At 39.9% G+C, this 15,168-nt stretch overlaps 1 protein-coding gene across 1 annotated transcript; it reads right to left on the bottom strand.

Moving 5' to 3' along the window:
• Nucleotides 1-6,359: 6,359 nt before the first annotated feature.
• Nucleotides 6,360-12,840, bottom strand: rest.S (RE1 silencing transcription factor S homeolog). The gene is given in 2 exon segments (NM_001172174.1): nucleotides 6,360-8,184; nucleotides 12,746-12,840. A coding segment is annotated over 1 exon segment (912 nt). The 5' UTR covers nucleotides 8,177-8,184; nucleotides 12,746-12,840; the 3' UTR covers nucleotides 6,360-7,264.
• Nucleotides 12,841-15,168: the final 2,328 nt, after the last annotated feature.

The following is a 15,168-nucleotide window of genomic DNA, read 5'->3' as shown; positions in this document are numbered from 1 at the left end:
ACTGTGGCAACAAAAACCAAGAATTTTGCAAAAGCTAATTTTAGTGCCTTGAGGGCTGCCCTACAGAGTATTAATTGGGGCATTAAGTTTTCAGCTAAAAACACAGAACAGAAATGGTTGTCATTTAAAATGATATTAAATCATTACTGTTCTCAATTTATTCCCTTAAGAAGTAAATGTAGAAGCTCTAAGAATCATCCTATGTGGCTTAATACAGAAGTAAAAAGTTAATAGGAAAGAAGAGAAAGGCATTTAAAAACTACAAATTTGTTGGGACAGAAGATGCATTTAATGAATACAAACACTGTAATAAATGTTGTAAATCAGCAATCCGGAAGGCAAAGAAAGGAAATGAAGAGTTAATTGCGATGAAGGTGAAAACTAATCCTAAAAAGTTTTTTAAAATATATTAACAGTAAAAAGATGCAGGTTGGGAGTGTTGCTCCATTAAATAATGGTACCAGTATTGTTAGAACAGATACAGAAAAGGCAAATGTGTTAAATCAGTGTATACAATAGAGGAGTCGGATTCCCAGGCTCACTTTATAGCTGCACTAATGGCTCAGCTCAATCTAGTCAGTGGCTGACTCAGGATATGATTCATAAAGCTTTAATAAAAATTAATTTAAACAAGGCTCCAGGGCCTGATGGCATACACCCCCGGGTTCTAAGAGAGCTTAGTTCAGTTTTAGACCAGCCCCTATTTCTGATTTTCTCAGATTCACTTTCATCTGGTATGGTGCCTATGGATTGGAGAAAACCTGATGTTATTCCAATATTTAAAAAGGGATTACAATCTCAGCCTGGCAATTATAGTCCAGTAAATTTGACATCTGTGGTGGGCAAATTATTTGAAGGCTTGTTAAGGGATCACATTCAAAATTTTGTCCTAGTGAATGGCATTATGAGCAGCAATCAGCATCGCTTTATGAAGGACAGGTCATGTCAGACAAATTTGATTGCTTTTTATGATGAGGTAAGTAAGATGTTGGACAGTGGGGGGGGGCACAAACGACTGCTTTCTAAACGAAGGTCTGTTGGGCTTAATGAAGTCGTTTGCACACGGATAGGAAACTGGCTACAGGATCGGGTACAGAGGGTAGTTGTTAATGGTACATTCTCTACTTGGAGAAAGGTTCTTAGTGGGGTCCCCCAGGGCTCGGTATTAGGTCCACTTTTATTTAATTTGTTCATTAATGACTTAGGGGAGGGTGTTGTAAGTAATGTATCAGTTTTTGAAGATGACAAAACTATCCAGCCCAATTAATTCCATCCAGGATGTGGCATCCTTGCAATACGATCTTGACAAACTGGCAATCTGGGCAGCTAAGTGGCAAATGAGATTCAATGTTGATAAATGTAAATGGGATGTAAAAATATCCAAGCCACTTATACCCTTAAAGGACAAGGAAAGTCTAAAATAGAAGAAGTCTAGAAATTCTGTATTTTGTATACTAAACATAAGCATGAAATTACTGCACCACAAAGTCTAATCAAACAAATGATTTATGCTTTTAAAGTTGGCCACAGGGGGCTGTCATCTTGTAACTTTGTTAAATATCTTGGCCTGACCCTGCACATGCTGAGTGTGGTCTGGGCTGCTTAGGGATCGTCATAAACAAAGCTGTTTGAATTCTGCACGGCTCGGAAGTAAGGCTGGAGCTCCCCCTGCTGTTCATTAAGTATGCTTGTTTCCTTGCTCAGCAGTTAGGGACCATCTGACAATTCCTATCCACAGCAGTAAATGAAGAGAGAATTTCACTGCATACAGTCAGGTTTCTTATAAAAACGGTACACATTTTTTATTAAAGTATATTGGAGAAAGGTTTCTTTTTCATTAAAGAAAGTAAAAACGGGATTTTATTTTTCTTGTCCTTGTCCTTTAATGGTACTGCACTAGGCAAATCCATTCTGGAAAAGGACCTTGGAGTCCTTGTAGATGATAAACTTGGCTGTAGCAAGCAATGCCAGCAGTCAGCAGCATCAAGGGCAAATAAGGTCTTGAGCTGTATTAAAAGGGGCATAGAGTCACAGGAGGAGGGGGTCATTCTTCCAATGTATAGAGCACTTGTAAGGCCCCATCTAGAATATGCCGTACAGTTTTGGTCTCCATCGCTCAAACAGGACATTATTGTATTAGAGAGGGTAAAGAGAAGGGCAACTAAGCTGGTGAAAGGTATGGAAAATCTTAGCTATGAGGAAAGACTGGCCAAATTGGGTATGTTCACGCAGGAGAAGAGGCACTTAAGGGGTGATATGATGACTATGTATAAATATATAAGGGGATCATATAATAATCTCTCTAATGCTTTATTTACCAGTAGGTCTTTCCAGCTGACACGAGGTCACCCATTCCGATTAGAAGAAAAGAGGTTCCGCCTAAATATTCGGAAGGGGTTTTTTACAGTGAGAGCTGTAAAGATGTGGAATTCTCTGCCTGAATCAGTTGTACAGGCTGATACATTAGAAAGCTTTAAGAAGGGGTTGGATGGTTTTTTAGCAAGTGAGGGAATACAGGTTTATGGAAGATAGCTCATATTACAAGTTGATCCAGGGACTAATCAGATTGCCATGTTGGAGTCAGGAAGAAATTATTTTCCCCCTCTGAGGCAAATTGGTGAGGCTTCAGATGGGTTTTTTGCCTTCCTCTGGATCAACTGGCAGTAAGGCAGATATAAAAAAAATAAAATAAAAAAAAAAAAAGGTTGAACGTGTGTTTTTTTTCAACATTAGTTACTATGTTACTATGTTTCGGCTCTTGGACTAGAGCCGTCATCAGGAAGGGCAGATGTATATTGTATATGCATAAAGTGTTGGTTTTGCTTAATGTGTATAACAAGGCGAGCCTCTTCTAAAAATTCAATGTATTTTAAATGCATATGTGATCCTGTAATGATGATGGCACAGCAGGCTCTGTAGAGCATTTTGGGCTGAAAAGCACCTATACTGATGCCATCAGGTATTATGACTAGGAGGTAGCTGGGGTTGTTTCAGCTACATCAGCTTAGAAAGTCATGCAAGCAAACAACTATAAAACAATGATAGCAAATATAGACTAAATATTTAATACTGCAACCAACCTGAATGAGTTCGCATGTGCCTGGTCAAGTGGGTTTTCTGTGAGCTTGAGTAAGGACATAGAATACACTGATATGGTCGTTCTCCTAGAAAAACAAAAAACAAAATATTTGGTTATATTCTAAAAGAATGCATTATTTCAATACAACCACAAAGCATAAAACAGGTAAGGCATTGCCAAAATGTGCCAAAGTGCAACTATCGAGCAACTGCTTATACAGAAAGAGGTTGAATCAAATTACTGGACTAATTTTGGAAGGCTTGGTCTTGCTTCTAGTACTTATTTGTGGTAACACCTTTGGGCCTTGAGTGGCTCAGTAACCAAATATAAGCTGTAGACCAGTAGTGCAGTATTCATGCCTTTAACAGTCTCCATGATAATTTCTTATTACAACAGAAAATTACAATAAGAATAAATATTGATAACTGGACTTTCAAAAGGCTACATGCCGATGTCTTGTAAGTTTGCCAAAAATGTGACTTGCAGCCCGTGGGTTTATAAATAACATTGCTGTTAGACCTCACTACACCTTTTACTCAACCCCTGTCATTCCACCACCAACTAAGCAATATAACATAAAAACAAGTTAGTGTGCTTATACAGTTCTGAGGCATAATGTTGCAAATTTGCATTACTCAGTTTAAGTGCAATGTACCAAGCATAGATCACCAACAAAAGATAATTTCTCAAACTATTTACTCTATGCCATTTGTACTCATTATGCAGGATTCTCTGCGTCCACACATAGCATCATGCAAACACTTTTAGGCAACTCTGATCCACCTGTTCCTTCCAGATTGCCCTGTCATGAGCAACATGACTTCTCTCTGAAATCAACCCCTCGAAAATTAGTATGTGGGCATACAGTAGCTTGACTTTTGTATTCAAACATATTATTCTAAGGGTTGTAAGTACAGAGTTACTGTAAAGAAAGTTGGAAAAAACCTGCCAAGATCAACTAAGTGAAATCTGCTTTAAGTGCTAGATAAAAGGCAAAAAAAATCCCCATATGCAGCTTCTCCAATTTGTCTCACAGGTGGAAAAATGCCTTTTTGACTCCCATGAAGGAAATCAGGCCAGCCCCAAATTTGTACTATAATTAATTTCACTAACTTGGTATTTTCTCTCTTTTTAAAGGTATCTAACCAACCCTTTCTAGAAACTATCTAATGTACCTGCCACACAATAGAAAAAGTTACACAATTTCCCTACCCTTATTATAAAAATCCCTTACTACATGGAAAGATGGAACCTTCTTTCTTCTAATCGAAATTAATATCTTAACATTATGGTCTTACCATAATTTGGAGCTTTCTGGATAATGGTTCCCAATATGTGCCATTGTAAAACCTGCCATTTTGACTTTTAAAGGTTGCCCCTGGAACACATAGAATTCACTGCTCTCACATACAAACCACAAACACACACTAGGGGGCCCATTTACTTAGTTTGAGTGAAGGAATAGAGGAAAAAAAGTTTGAATTTCGAATGGTCGAATATGGCTACTTCGACCATCGAATGGGCTACTTCGACCACGACCTTCGAATCGAACGAATCAAACTAAAAATCGTTTGACTATTCGACCACTCAATAGTCAAAGTACCGTCTCTTTAAAAAATTCTTCGACCCCCTAGTTTGCCACCTAAAACCTACTGAGGCCAATGTTAGCCTATGGGGAAGGTCTCCATAGGCTTCCTAACAATTTCCTGATCGAAGGAATATCCTTCGATCGATGGATTAAAATCCTTTGAATCGTTTGAATCGTAGAAATAACGCAAAATCCTTCAACTTCAATATTCAAAGGATTTTACTTCGGCAGTCGAATATTGAGGGTTAATTAACCCTCGATATTCGACCATAGGTAAATGTGCTCCTAGGTAGGCTTCGGTTTTGACCTGGACAGCCCGGTTTTCCAGCGGGCTGTCCAGCGGACAGGATTCCCTATAGCTGATGCATCGATCAGCCAATCACTGATCACCATGTCTTAGCCCCGCCCCAGACGACACTAATCCGGCCTGTCACAGCCACGCCCCCTTGCCCTAAATTAGACGGGCCAAAAGGTGGAAACCCTAATGCTAGGTTAGATCAGCCAGTAAGACAGACAGAGCTGCATCTTTTACACACTTCTTCCTGTTACAGTTAGGACCTGCATTCCTCCCTGTCAGGTAATCTCTGAGGGAGCAAACAGACCATTACAGTATGGTTGCTCAAGGGAAAATATTTCTTTCTGCATCATTTGAAATCGTGGCAGAGAAGGCGGGACTAAACAGCATGCAAAAACTACATAACGCACAATGCATTTCAACATGATTTTCCATTGCTTATTGAAATCATGTGTGCAGGGAATTTGGGGGTTTGGAGGATGCAGGCTGAGGACAGCTGGCTGCTGATACAATGTAACCGTAGTCAGCCAGCTCAAGAAAGTGGTCAGAGAGATCAGAAGGAGAGCAGGGGGCTAGGCTTAGGGAACTGCTTCAAACCATTACAAATCATGAAAAGTCTGCATATTTTTAATTGATGTACATTGCAAAGTTGATTGAAATTGTGTTTACTTTTCAAAAAGCTTAAGTTATGTTTTTGGTTTGGAACAGTTCCCTAAGCCTTGCCCCCTACTCTCCTGCTGATCTCTCTGACTACTTTGCTGAGCTGGCGGACTACTGTTACTTTGCATCAACAGTCAGCTGTCCTAGCCTGCATCCTCCAAACCCCACAATTCCCTGCACGCGTGATTTCAATAAGGAAAAGAACATCACAGTGCAATGCATTGTGGGTTATGTAGTTCATGCATGCTGTCTGTAAGCTGTGGAGAAGTTGTTACAATTTGGTACATCAGTGTTTGAGTCCCTCCTTCCTTGCCAGGATTTCAAATGAAGCAGAAAGAGAACTGTGATGGATATATTAGGGATTTCGGTGTTATGTGGGCCTCTTCATTAAATTTTGGTTTGGACCCGGAGTTCCCCTTTAATATAATCAGAAGTAGTAAAGGGGCCTTTTATCTGCTGAAGACCACTGGTAGACAAAAGACCCTGTGTGCAACAGCCCTAATGGCCAACACTGCTAGTACAGGTGTAATTAAATGCTCTAATTTGTGTTTTTGGGGAGAAGAACTGGCAGTACCTGTTTCAGGTGTGGCTTTAGGTCTTTCTCTGTCAGCTAAAATACACTGCCCTATGTGCCATCTCTCTGAATACATACATAATCAAACATAGTAGAGGACACAAAAGAAACAAATAACTACCCTGAGTGCAGAGTTATAACTCAGCATAACTTGATAAAAATCTTTGTTTTCTAAGTAAAAAAATTTATTTTCTCAAATAGTATGTGTGTGTATAAATACATACATCCAGAATAGGGTCAGAACTAGGGGTAGGCTGAAGAGGCACCAGGCCCGGATTTAGGGAAAGGCCCCCTAGGCCCGGGCCTAGGGCGGCAAGAAGGCGCCCCTTAACATCTTGTGTAAGTCGGCTGCTCCTGATAGATCCGGCTGGCTTTAGGACCGCTCCTCCAGCCTATCTCCCGCTGTGGCTCCGCCCCCTCCCACACCTCTCTGTGCTCGTGCTGCTGCTGCCTCTGCTGTGCTGCGTGTGTCCCAGCAAGCTGATCTGTTCCTTAGCTGGTATGTACATTTAATATTTCCCCTGCAGATCTGCTGTATATCGGCCATGTAGAGAAATATGTCATAGTCAACTTGCAGATTTGCTGGAGGTGCAGAATCACAAGGAGGGTAAATCCGGCCCTGAGAGGCACATGCCTAGGGTGCAAAGGTGAGGGGGCACCAGGTCACAAAAACAATGTAGAGTAAAAGCGCAATTACATCTGACAGCCAAGACCCCCTTAACTCTTTTATAAAGCATGCTGAAGAAGGTTCCAAATTTGTGATAAAAATGAATGAAAAATATGAAAAAGTTTCACAACCTATGGCTCTTAATAACACAGAATGGGAGAAACAATACAAACTGCATACAGTTCCACTTAGCAGTGCTGGCTGTTTCTAAAAGCACAGGATAATGCCATTATTACACCTATTAAAAAATGGCATTTATTAGTTGAAGAATAACATTTTACATTGAAGAATGACTTTGCAATGTACATAGTATAATTTAGTAAAAACTACACTATAAAAGTCATAATCAGTTAACAGAAAGGCAACAAGGAGCTAATTCAAGCTGCACAATATGAAACGAATTAATAGTAAAATGAAAAAGTTTTACCTGTATGTGTTCTTATATGCTGGATATAATTATTTTTCCTATCAGAAAAATAGGAACATTGTGAGCATGTATAGAGTATCCTTGGATAATGGTTACGTAGATGTTTCTTCCAGTGATATTCACTGACTGTAGTATAAGTACATATTGTACATTTGTATACTCTTTCATTTTCTCCAGCTTTGTTGTGATGCTTTAAATGAGCCAGATAGTGATCAAAACGATTTGTATTGTATCCACACCTGTCACACTGAATAGGTCCTTTGGAGACATCAGATTCCTCCGATATGCTAGAATCTGCCTCATTACCCTGCGCTTTTTTATTTGAGTCATTATCAACATATATCTTAGCGCTGTGAATCTTAATGTGATGAACAAATTCTTCTTCAGACTCTGCTTTGTACTGACAAGGTTTGCACCGAAATGGTTTGCTTTTCACACATTTGTATTTGTCATCTGTTGGGCTGGGTGTCCTTTTATCCTTTTGAACCTCCACCTCAAGTGTATTAGAGAGTAGAGTTCCATCATTTTCAGACGTTCCTTCTTTTGAACATTCAGCTGGCTCCATCTCCATTATAAAATTGTGTGACTGAATATCCATGCTGGGTGAATCTTCCAACCTATCCCCCTCACTATCTGAGAAGCTGTTGTCATTTACAGTTGTTAGTTCTGCCATTTGCCTTTCTCCTTCTGGCGTGTAATCACAGCAACCACTACTGAGTTCGCCAGTCAGAGCCACATTTGCTAGCATTATCAATCGAGGGGCTGCCATATCAGCTTTTGAAAGGTCATGCAACCCATACATGTCATTGTCCAATGAAATATTGGAGTAGGTGCTGGTACAGAACAAGCTGTTACCTGTAGACTGGTTGACCATTTGAGTGGCCATGTTTATAACTGCAGAAAAAAAAAAATAAACAATTACATGAAAGTTTGTGGAAAAATAACGTTTAATTAATTAATAGCTTAGTACATGATTAACAGCATCAGCAATTTTTAAACAGAGGGGTATGATTATCAAAACTTAAATTGAACATTCTGAATTTCCACTTCATCCCCTGCAAATAAACCCAAGTCTAAGGGCAGAGACACACTGTCAGATTCGGGGAGATTAGTTCAGCCCAATAGTTTTTATTACAGACTAACCATATTTTCTGCTTGATAATTTGCAACAACCCCTAAACTTTGCTTCTCAACAGCTGCTCAGAGCCAACTGAGCATGTGAGTGTTGCAGGAACTTTCCAAGTCCTCGATCATTGCTGCTATTGAAAAGCTGAAACTTTAGGCTGGTGCAATAAGTTCAGTACATAAACATGGCATTTTTAGCCCTATTCATTTTTAGGGTTTAGTTCTCCTTTAAGAATAATTTAATACTAAACATGCATATTACAGGCATGGGACCTGTTATTCAGAATGCTCGGGACCTGTTTTTTCTGTGATAATGGAAGCTTTCATAATTTGGATCTCCATAACTTCAGTCCACTAAGTAATCATTTAAACACAAAAAAAAACAGGATTGTGTTGCCTTCAATAAGGACTAATTATATCTCAGCTGGGATAAAGTTTAAGGTCGTGTTTATCAAAAAAGAAACATTTTTATTAAAATGGAGTCTACTGTAGATAGCCTTCCCATAATAAAGAACTTTCTGGATAACAGATCCCATACCTATATTACCAAACAACGTTGTTTGTTAAGACCAAAATAGCAAAAGTGAATTTAGTTTTTAAAATCTCACACTTTAGTCCCTACAAATAACAAAGGGACAGATTTCTCATACATTAAATCCAGAAGGATTCCCAACAATTCAATCTATTTTATAGTCAAAATTGTCTTGGCTGTCAGCAAGCCTCAGCACAATCACCTGTCTATATCAATGCAAATCAAGTGCTGGTGAGAGTCAGAAAATTCCTTTGTGAAATCCTTAAAGGGATCCTGTCGTCAGAAAACATGTTTTTTTTTCAAAACACATCGGTTAATAGTGCTACTCCAGCAGAATTCTGCACTGAAATCCATTTCTCAAAAGAGCAAACAGATTTTTTTATATTCAATTTTGAAATCTGACATGGGGCTAGACATTTTGTCAATTTCCCAGCTGCCCCTGGTCATGTGACTTGTGCCTGCACTTTAGGAGAGAAATGCTTTCTGGCAGGCTGCTGTTTTTCCTTCTTAAAGGGATAATGTCATGGGAAAAATTTTTTTTTTTCAAAATGAATCAGTTAATAGTGCTGCTCCAACAGAATTCTGCACTGAAATCCATTTCTCAAAAGAGCAAACAGATTTTTTTATATTCAATTTTGAAATCTGACATGGGGCTAGACATATTGTCAATTTCCCAGCTGCCCCAAGTCATGTGACTTGTGCTCTGCTAAAATTCAATCACTCTTTACTGCAAGTTGGAGTGATATCACCCCCTCCCTTTTTCCCTCCAGCAGCCAAACAAAAGAACAATGGGAAGGTAACCAGATAACAGCTCCCTAACACAAGATAACAGCTGCCTGGTAGATCTAAGAACAGCACTCCTTAGTAAAAACCCATGAAGTGTGGACTAATAAAGGACACACTTAGGTTGGGGAAAAAATACAATTTTGACCAAAAAATGCTCCTTGCGAGCACTATGCCACTCACACCACATTTTTCTCTACAACTAGCTCTATAAAATATTATTTTAATTTGAAGAAACCGTGACATTAGCCTCTTTTTCACTGCAAAAGCACACGTTCTGAACTAATTTTTTAATATTAAATATACCCAAACAGGCTAGGTCTGCTTCCAATAAGGATTAATTAGATCTTATTCTGGATGAAGTACAAGGTTTGGTTTTATTATTATAGAGAAAAAGTAAACCATTTTTAAAAATTTGGATTATTTGGATAAAATTGGGTCTGTGGGAGATGGCCTTTCTGGATTTTGGAGCTTTCCGAAAGTATCCTCACAAATCATTTAGCCAATGGAATAGTTCACAGAGCGGCAAAAAAATCTGCCCATGTATGGCCAGTTTTAAACACCTATTTAATGGTTAAAGGAACAGTAACATCAAAAAAAAAAATTATATATCAAAAAATAAACACCAAGACAAATAAAACTTTAAAATAGGCCTTTATTAAGAAATAACCGAAACTCCACTTCCTGTCCTCTACAAAAAAGGTGACCATCCATTGTGCGGTGCTGAATTTCTCCTCCTTGGCTCTGTCTGATGTTGTATTGACAGCATCTGAAGTGGCTGCTGCATCAGGGAGTGTGGTTTCCTCCACACATGTTTTCTTCCAAAATGAATCAGTTAATAGTGCTGTTCCAGCAGAATTCTGCACTGAAATCCATTTCTCAAAAGAGCAAACAGATTTTTTTATATTCAATTTTGAAATCTGACATGGCGCTAGACATATTGTCAATTTCCCAGCTGCCCCAAGTCATGTGACTTGTGCTCTGATAAACTTCAATCACTCTTTACTGCAAGTTAGAGTGATATCACCACCTCCCTTTCCCCCCCCCCCAGCAGCAAAACAAAAGAGCAATGGGAAGGTAACCAGATAGCAACTCCCTAACACAAGATAACAGCTGCCTGGAACATCTAAGAACAACACTCAATAGTAAAAACCCATGTCTCACTGAGACACATTCAGTTACATTGAGAAGTAAAAACAGCAGCCTGCCAGAAAGCATTTCTCTCCTAAAGTGCAGGCACAAGTCACATGACCAGGGGCAGCTGGGAAATTGACAAAATGTCTAGCCCCATGTCAGATTTCAAAATTGAATATAAAAAAAATCTGTTTGCTCTTTTGAGAAATGGATTTCAGTGCAGAATTCTGCTGGAGCAGCACTATTAACTGATTCATTTTGAAATTTTTTTTTCCCATGACAGTATCCCTTTAAGAATTATGGATAACAAATCCTATACCTGACCTGTATAGGATTTAACTTAATAAACAATATTTTGGTAACACGATCTATACTACTGGCATCATGTTAATTTAAGAGACTATTAACAATTTCACAATAAAAAAAACTGCCCATGAAGGCTTTACTTTTCTCTAGATATCTGATATTTAATAAATAATCCTACAATTCTCACGCTTCCCCTGTTTCTTGTTGCATGTCACACATTAAAACTTGGTAGAAATTAGATTACGCCCACTGAGCCCTCCATATCCCTGCACGCTCCCTGGGGTATACCGTGTATTGTGGGTAATTAATTACAACAAACTTAGCATCAGACGTTCAATTTGGCACATTTTAAAAGTTGTGTTACAGCTACAAAAATATTGATGAACCCTTTTAAACACACTATATACAAAACAATAAAAAAAAATAGGACCTATAAAATGTTCATGCTCCAATTTAAGTCTTGGCTAAATAAAACAGGCAACAAGCATGAAGGCTTTGCGTTCCTCTTGTTTCCCAGCGAGAATATATACATTGGAACATTCGGCCATTTTCTCAAACACAAAGCAGGCTCTTTGCTGAAACAAACTTTCCAGTAACTCTTTACCCAACTCGCCTGCGTTCAAGCCTCCATCAAGAGTTGCAGTCAAGAAAGATTTCACCAAACAAAAAAAAAAACACAGAACCTAAATAGCGCACCTTCATTTGTTTTTAAGTTTCTACCCATAAACTAACTGACCCGTTCACTCTTCAAACTTTGCCAGAAATCAAACAGGCACGCCTATCTTCAGGCTGCACAAGGGCGGGGGGACGTTTCGCATTGCCTCTATGGCGTTGAAAATGTGCAAATTTGTATCATAATAGGGTATATTTGAGAATAACTACTTGTAATGTTGCCAAGTGAAAAAAAAAATAGTGACGTATCGTTAATTGCTGACAATACGGCCAAATTTCAACAGATGTGGAACATGCTGTCTGCTAAAGCATCGCGCGTGGCTATGGGAGAGTTATTAGGCAGCGTCAACTTTCACAGGGACTGTAACTTTTAAGTGCTCAAAACTCTGAGCACTATCGGCTTCTCACTGCCAGATTCCCCAGAGAGAAATAGGTAAATGTAGATGGGCGTAGCTTGTGAATGTGTATTGTGGATCAACAACGTACCATATGTGCTTAAACTGCCAATGGCTTTTTATGCAAACAGCGCCTCCGAACAGAAACCATTCATATATGCCCGAAGTCACTAGGGACGGCCATACTAGGAAATCAGCACTGCTTCAGATCAGCCCTGGACAGCGCCTCTCCAAAACGATTTGCGCGTCAGCAAGGTTGCAACAAAAGCTTTACAAGTGCGCACGGCCCGAAGATGGCAATGCCATAACCATGATACGTACTAAGAACTGGCAGGATAACCAGCAATGATCATATTCCTTGGCTATTTCTAACCCAAGTCACTCGGTAAAATAAGTTGAAGTTTACTTAAGTGCTGAACGCTCCCTCCCCCCACGCCTTCTCTACCTCCGCTTCCGGACCTCCTCTTCTAGGTAAATCACTTACAAAATAAGATTCCCAAACTCTCACCTTTTCGGGAATCCGGTCGCACACTTGCGAACTTCTCCCTCCCAAATTCAAGAACTGTCCACGGTTCTCAAATCGGCGTCTCAACCGACTGATCGCTGGTCGACGCCTCCTAAGCAGTGCCCGACCCACATTCCAACACACGCAACTCTGCGCGACTACCTCCCTTCACTGTGGAGTGCGAGCACGTCTCAAACATTCGTTCGCGTTCCCAGAGTTTCTCTCGGACGGAAGAAAAGCGCATTCCTTCTCAAGAAAGTGGCCGCGCGTTCTTTGTTTGCCAAGTCATCACACTCAACTTCGCGCGTACTGGAACGTCGTGCTGATGGGCTGAGCGTTCACAGAAAGTGCTCCGAACTAGTATCCTTAAATTGTAAACAACTACTTGTGGATGGTTACAACGAATTCAAAAATAAGAAAGATTGCTTGATTTCATGAAAATTCACTCCAACTAGGCAACACTGGGCGTTTTGGGGAGATTTGGTCGCCTAAGGTAAAGGTGACCATAGAGGCAAAGATCCGCTCGTTTGGCGATGTTGCCAAACGAGCGGATCTTTCCCCGATATGCCATTAACAGGCATGGCTATATCGGGGGTAATCTGATTGTACGGCCAAACGATCAGATTATGATGTGCCATGGGATCGGTCGGGTCAAAATCAAACCTGACCAAACGACCGATCTCCGCCGGACGAAAGATGTCGGCACACGCCACACACGATCCGAAAATCGTACAAATCCTCGATTCGTACGATCGGATGTGTGTGTCTATGGCCACCGTAAGGCCAGTGTGGCCTTACCCTAAAGGATGAGCCAATTCGATTTTCTACAAAGTTTAAAAAAAACAAAATAAACTTTAAAGCCAGGATCAGATTTAAATAAAGGAGTTGTTGACATTTTGAGCTGCTTAAACTCAGAATCTGATACATTTAACATTTTTATCTCAATACCATTAATAATAATTCTGTGTATATGTACTGTAATGTATGTTTCTCTTTTGCCTAAAGAAGAGTAATGTGTAGAAGTTTTTCCTCTACACTTTTTCATTCTACGCATTACTTATCATCAGAGCATTTGTTTTCAAAATCTTTTTGCTTTCGAAAATAATTTCCAATAGAAGTATTTTGTGTGTGCAGCTACAGTGATTTGATTTTGGCTCAAAAATACATACTTCGAGTTTTTGGGCCCAAATCCATTCAGGGTAGCTGCACACAGGCTAATGCCATGTCCGTTGAGCTACACAGATTGGATCTGGTTTTCTCATCCTGTGTGCAAAACACAGGCAGAAAAACAGCAGAAAGTCTGCATAGTGTGTACTTCGCTTTAGGTCATTGGCACAGGCCCATCATGTTGGGGGGGGGGGAGAATTGATTTGATTGGTTATGTTATAGGTCCTACCTACAGGTCTGGGAGGGGCAATACTGCCCGATGTGTACAGACATGTTGGGACAAGAAGAAAGAGAATTTACATCAAATAGGTAAGTGAAATTCTCATTTTATTTAGCACATGGATAAAGTCTAGCATGTTTCCTGCCTGATGGAGCACCAGGGACACCCTTAAAGTCTGCAGGGCCGCCATCAGGGGGGCACAGGGGCTACAGTTGTACCTGGCCCAATGGGGGGCCTGGCTGTGCTGCTGTTTCTGAATTAGCTAGGCCTCCTGCAAGCTGAACCGCGAAAAGACCCCAAACTATGAAAGGAGCCGAAGCTGAAGTCCCGAAGCCACAAAAGGAGCTGAAGAAAACCAAAGAAGCTGCCATCGTCGAGGAAGTTTCACTGAACACCAATGTGTTATTTATATTTTATTAAAACCCTGGCTACCAATGTATTATTTTAATCCTTTATAGGTGCCTGGCCACCAATTTATTATTTTAATCCTTTATAGGCCCCTGGCCACCAATGTTTTTTTAATTTTCTATGAGGCCCTTGACCACCAAATTGTATTTTTAACTTGTAAGGGGGAGGGGCACAAATTTTTTTATGGGGCCCCTGATCACCAATATTTTTTTTACCTTGTAGGGAGGACCCCGTGTGTGTGTGTGTGTGTCTAAAGTCCAGAACAAGGCACACAGAGGTAAAATAGTCTGAGTCTAGGTACAGGCAATGAGTCAAGATAGGGTGCATACAATGCCAAGCCCAAGAACAAGCCAAAGTTATAAGAGAGATCAGTTCAAGTATACAATGTGTACTCACAGATAGAAAGAAGGATAACCACCAAGGTTGATTAATAGCAGATCAATGGGTGCCACTAGGCCTTTTAAATACAAATTTCACACCAACTTATAGCTAGTGTGGAATCTCCAGCAAATCAAGCTGGTTTTGAGATTGTATAAATCTCTTATTAAAACTTTTTATTTTCGAAACCAACAGAAAAGAAAGGCGCACCAACACTCTGGATGAAAATTAATGGGAAAGAAGAAAACATATT

Source organism: Xenopus laevis, chromosome 1S (assembly GCF_017654675.1).
Source record: "Xenopus laevis strain J_2021 chromosome 1S, Xenopus_laevis_v10.1, whole genome shotgun sequence".
Classification (NCBI taxonomy): Eukaryota; Metazoa; Chordata; class Amphibia; order Anura; family Pipidae; genus Xenopus; species Xenopus laevis.
Note: the sequence above shows the minus strand (reverse complement) of the source record. Positions and strands in the feature narration are given on the sequence as shown.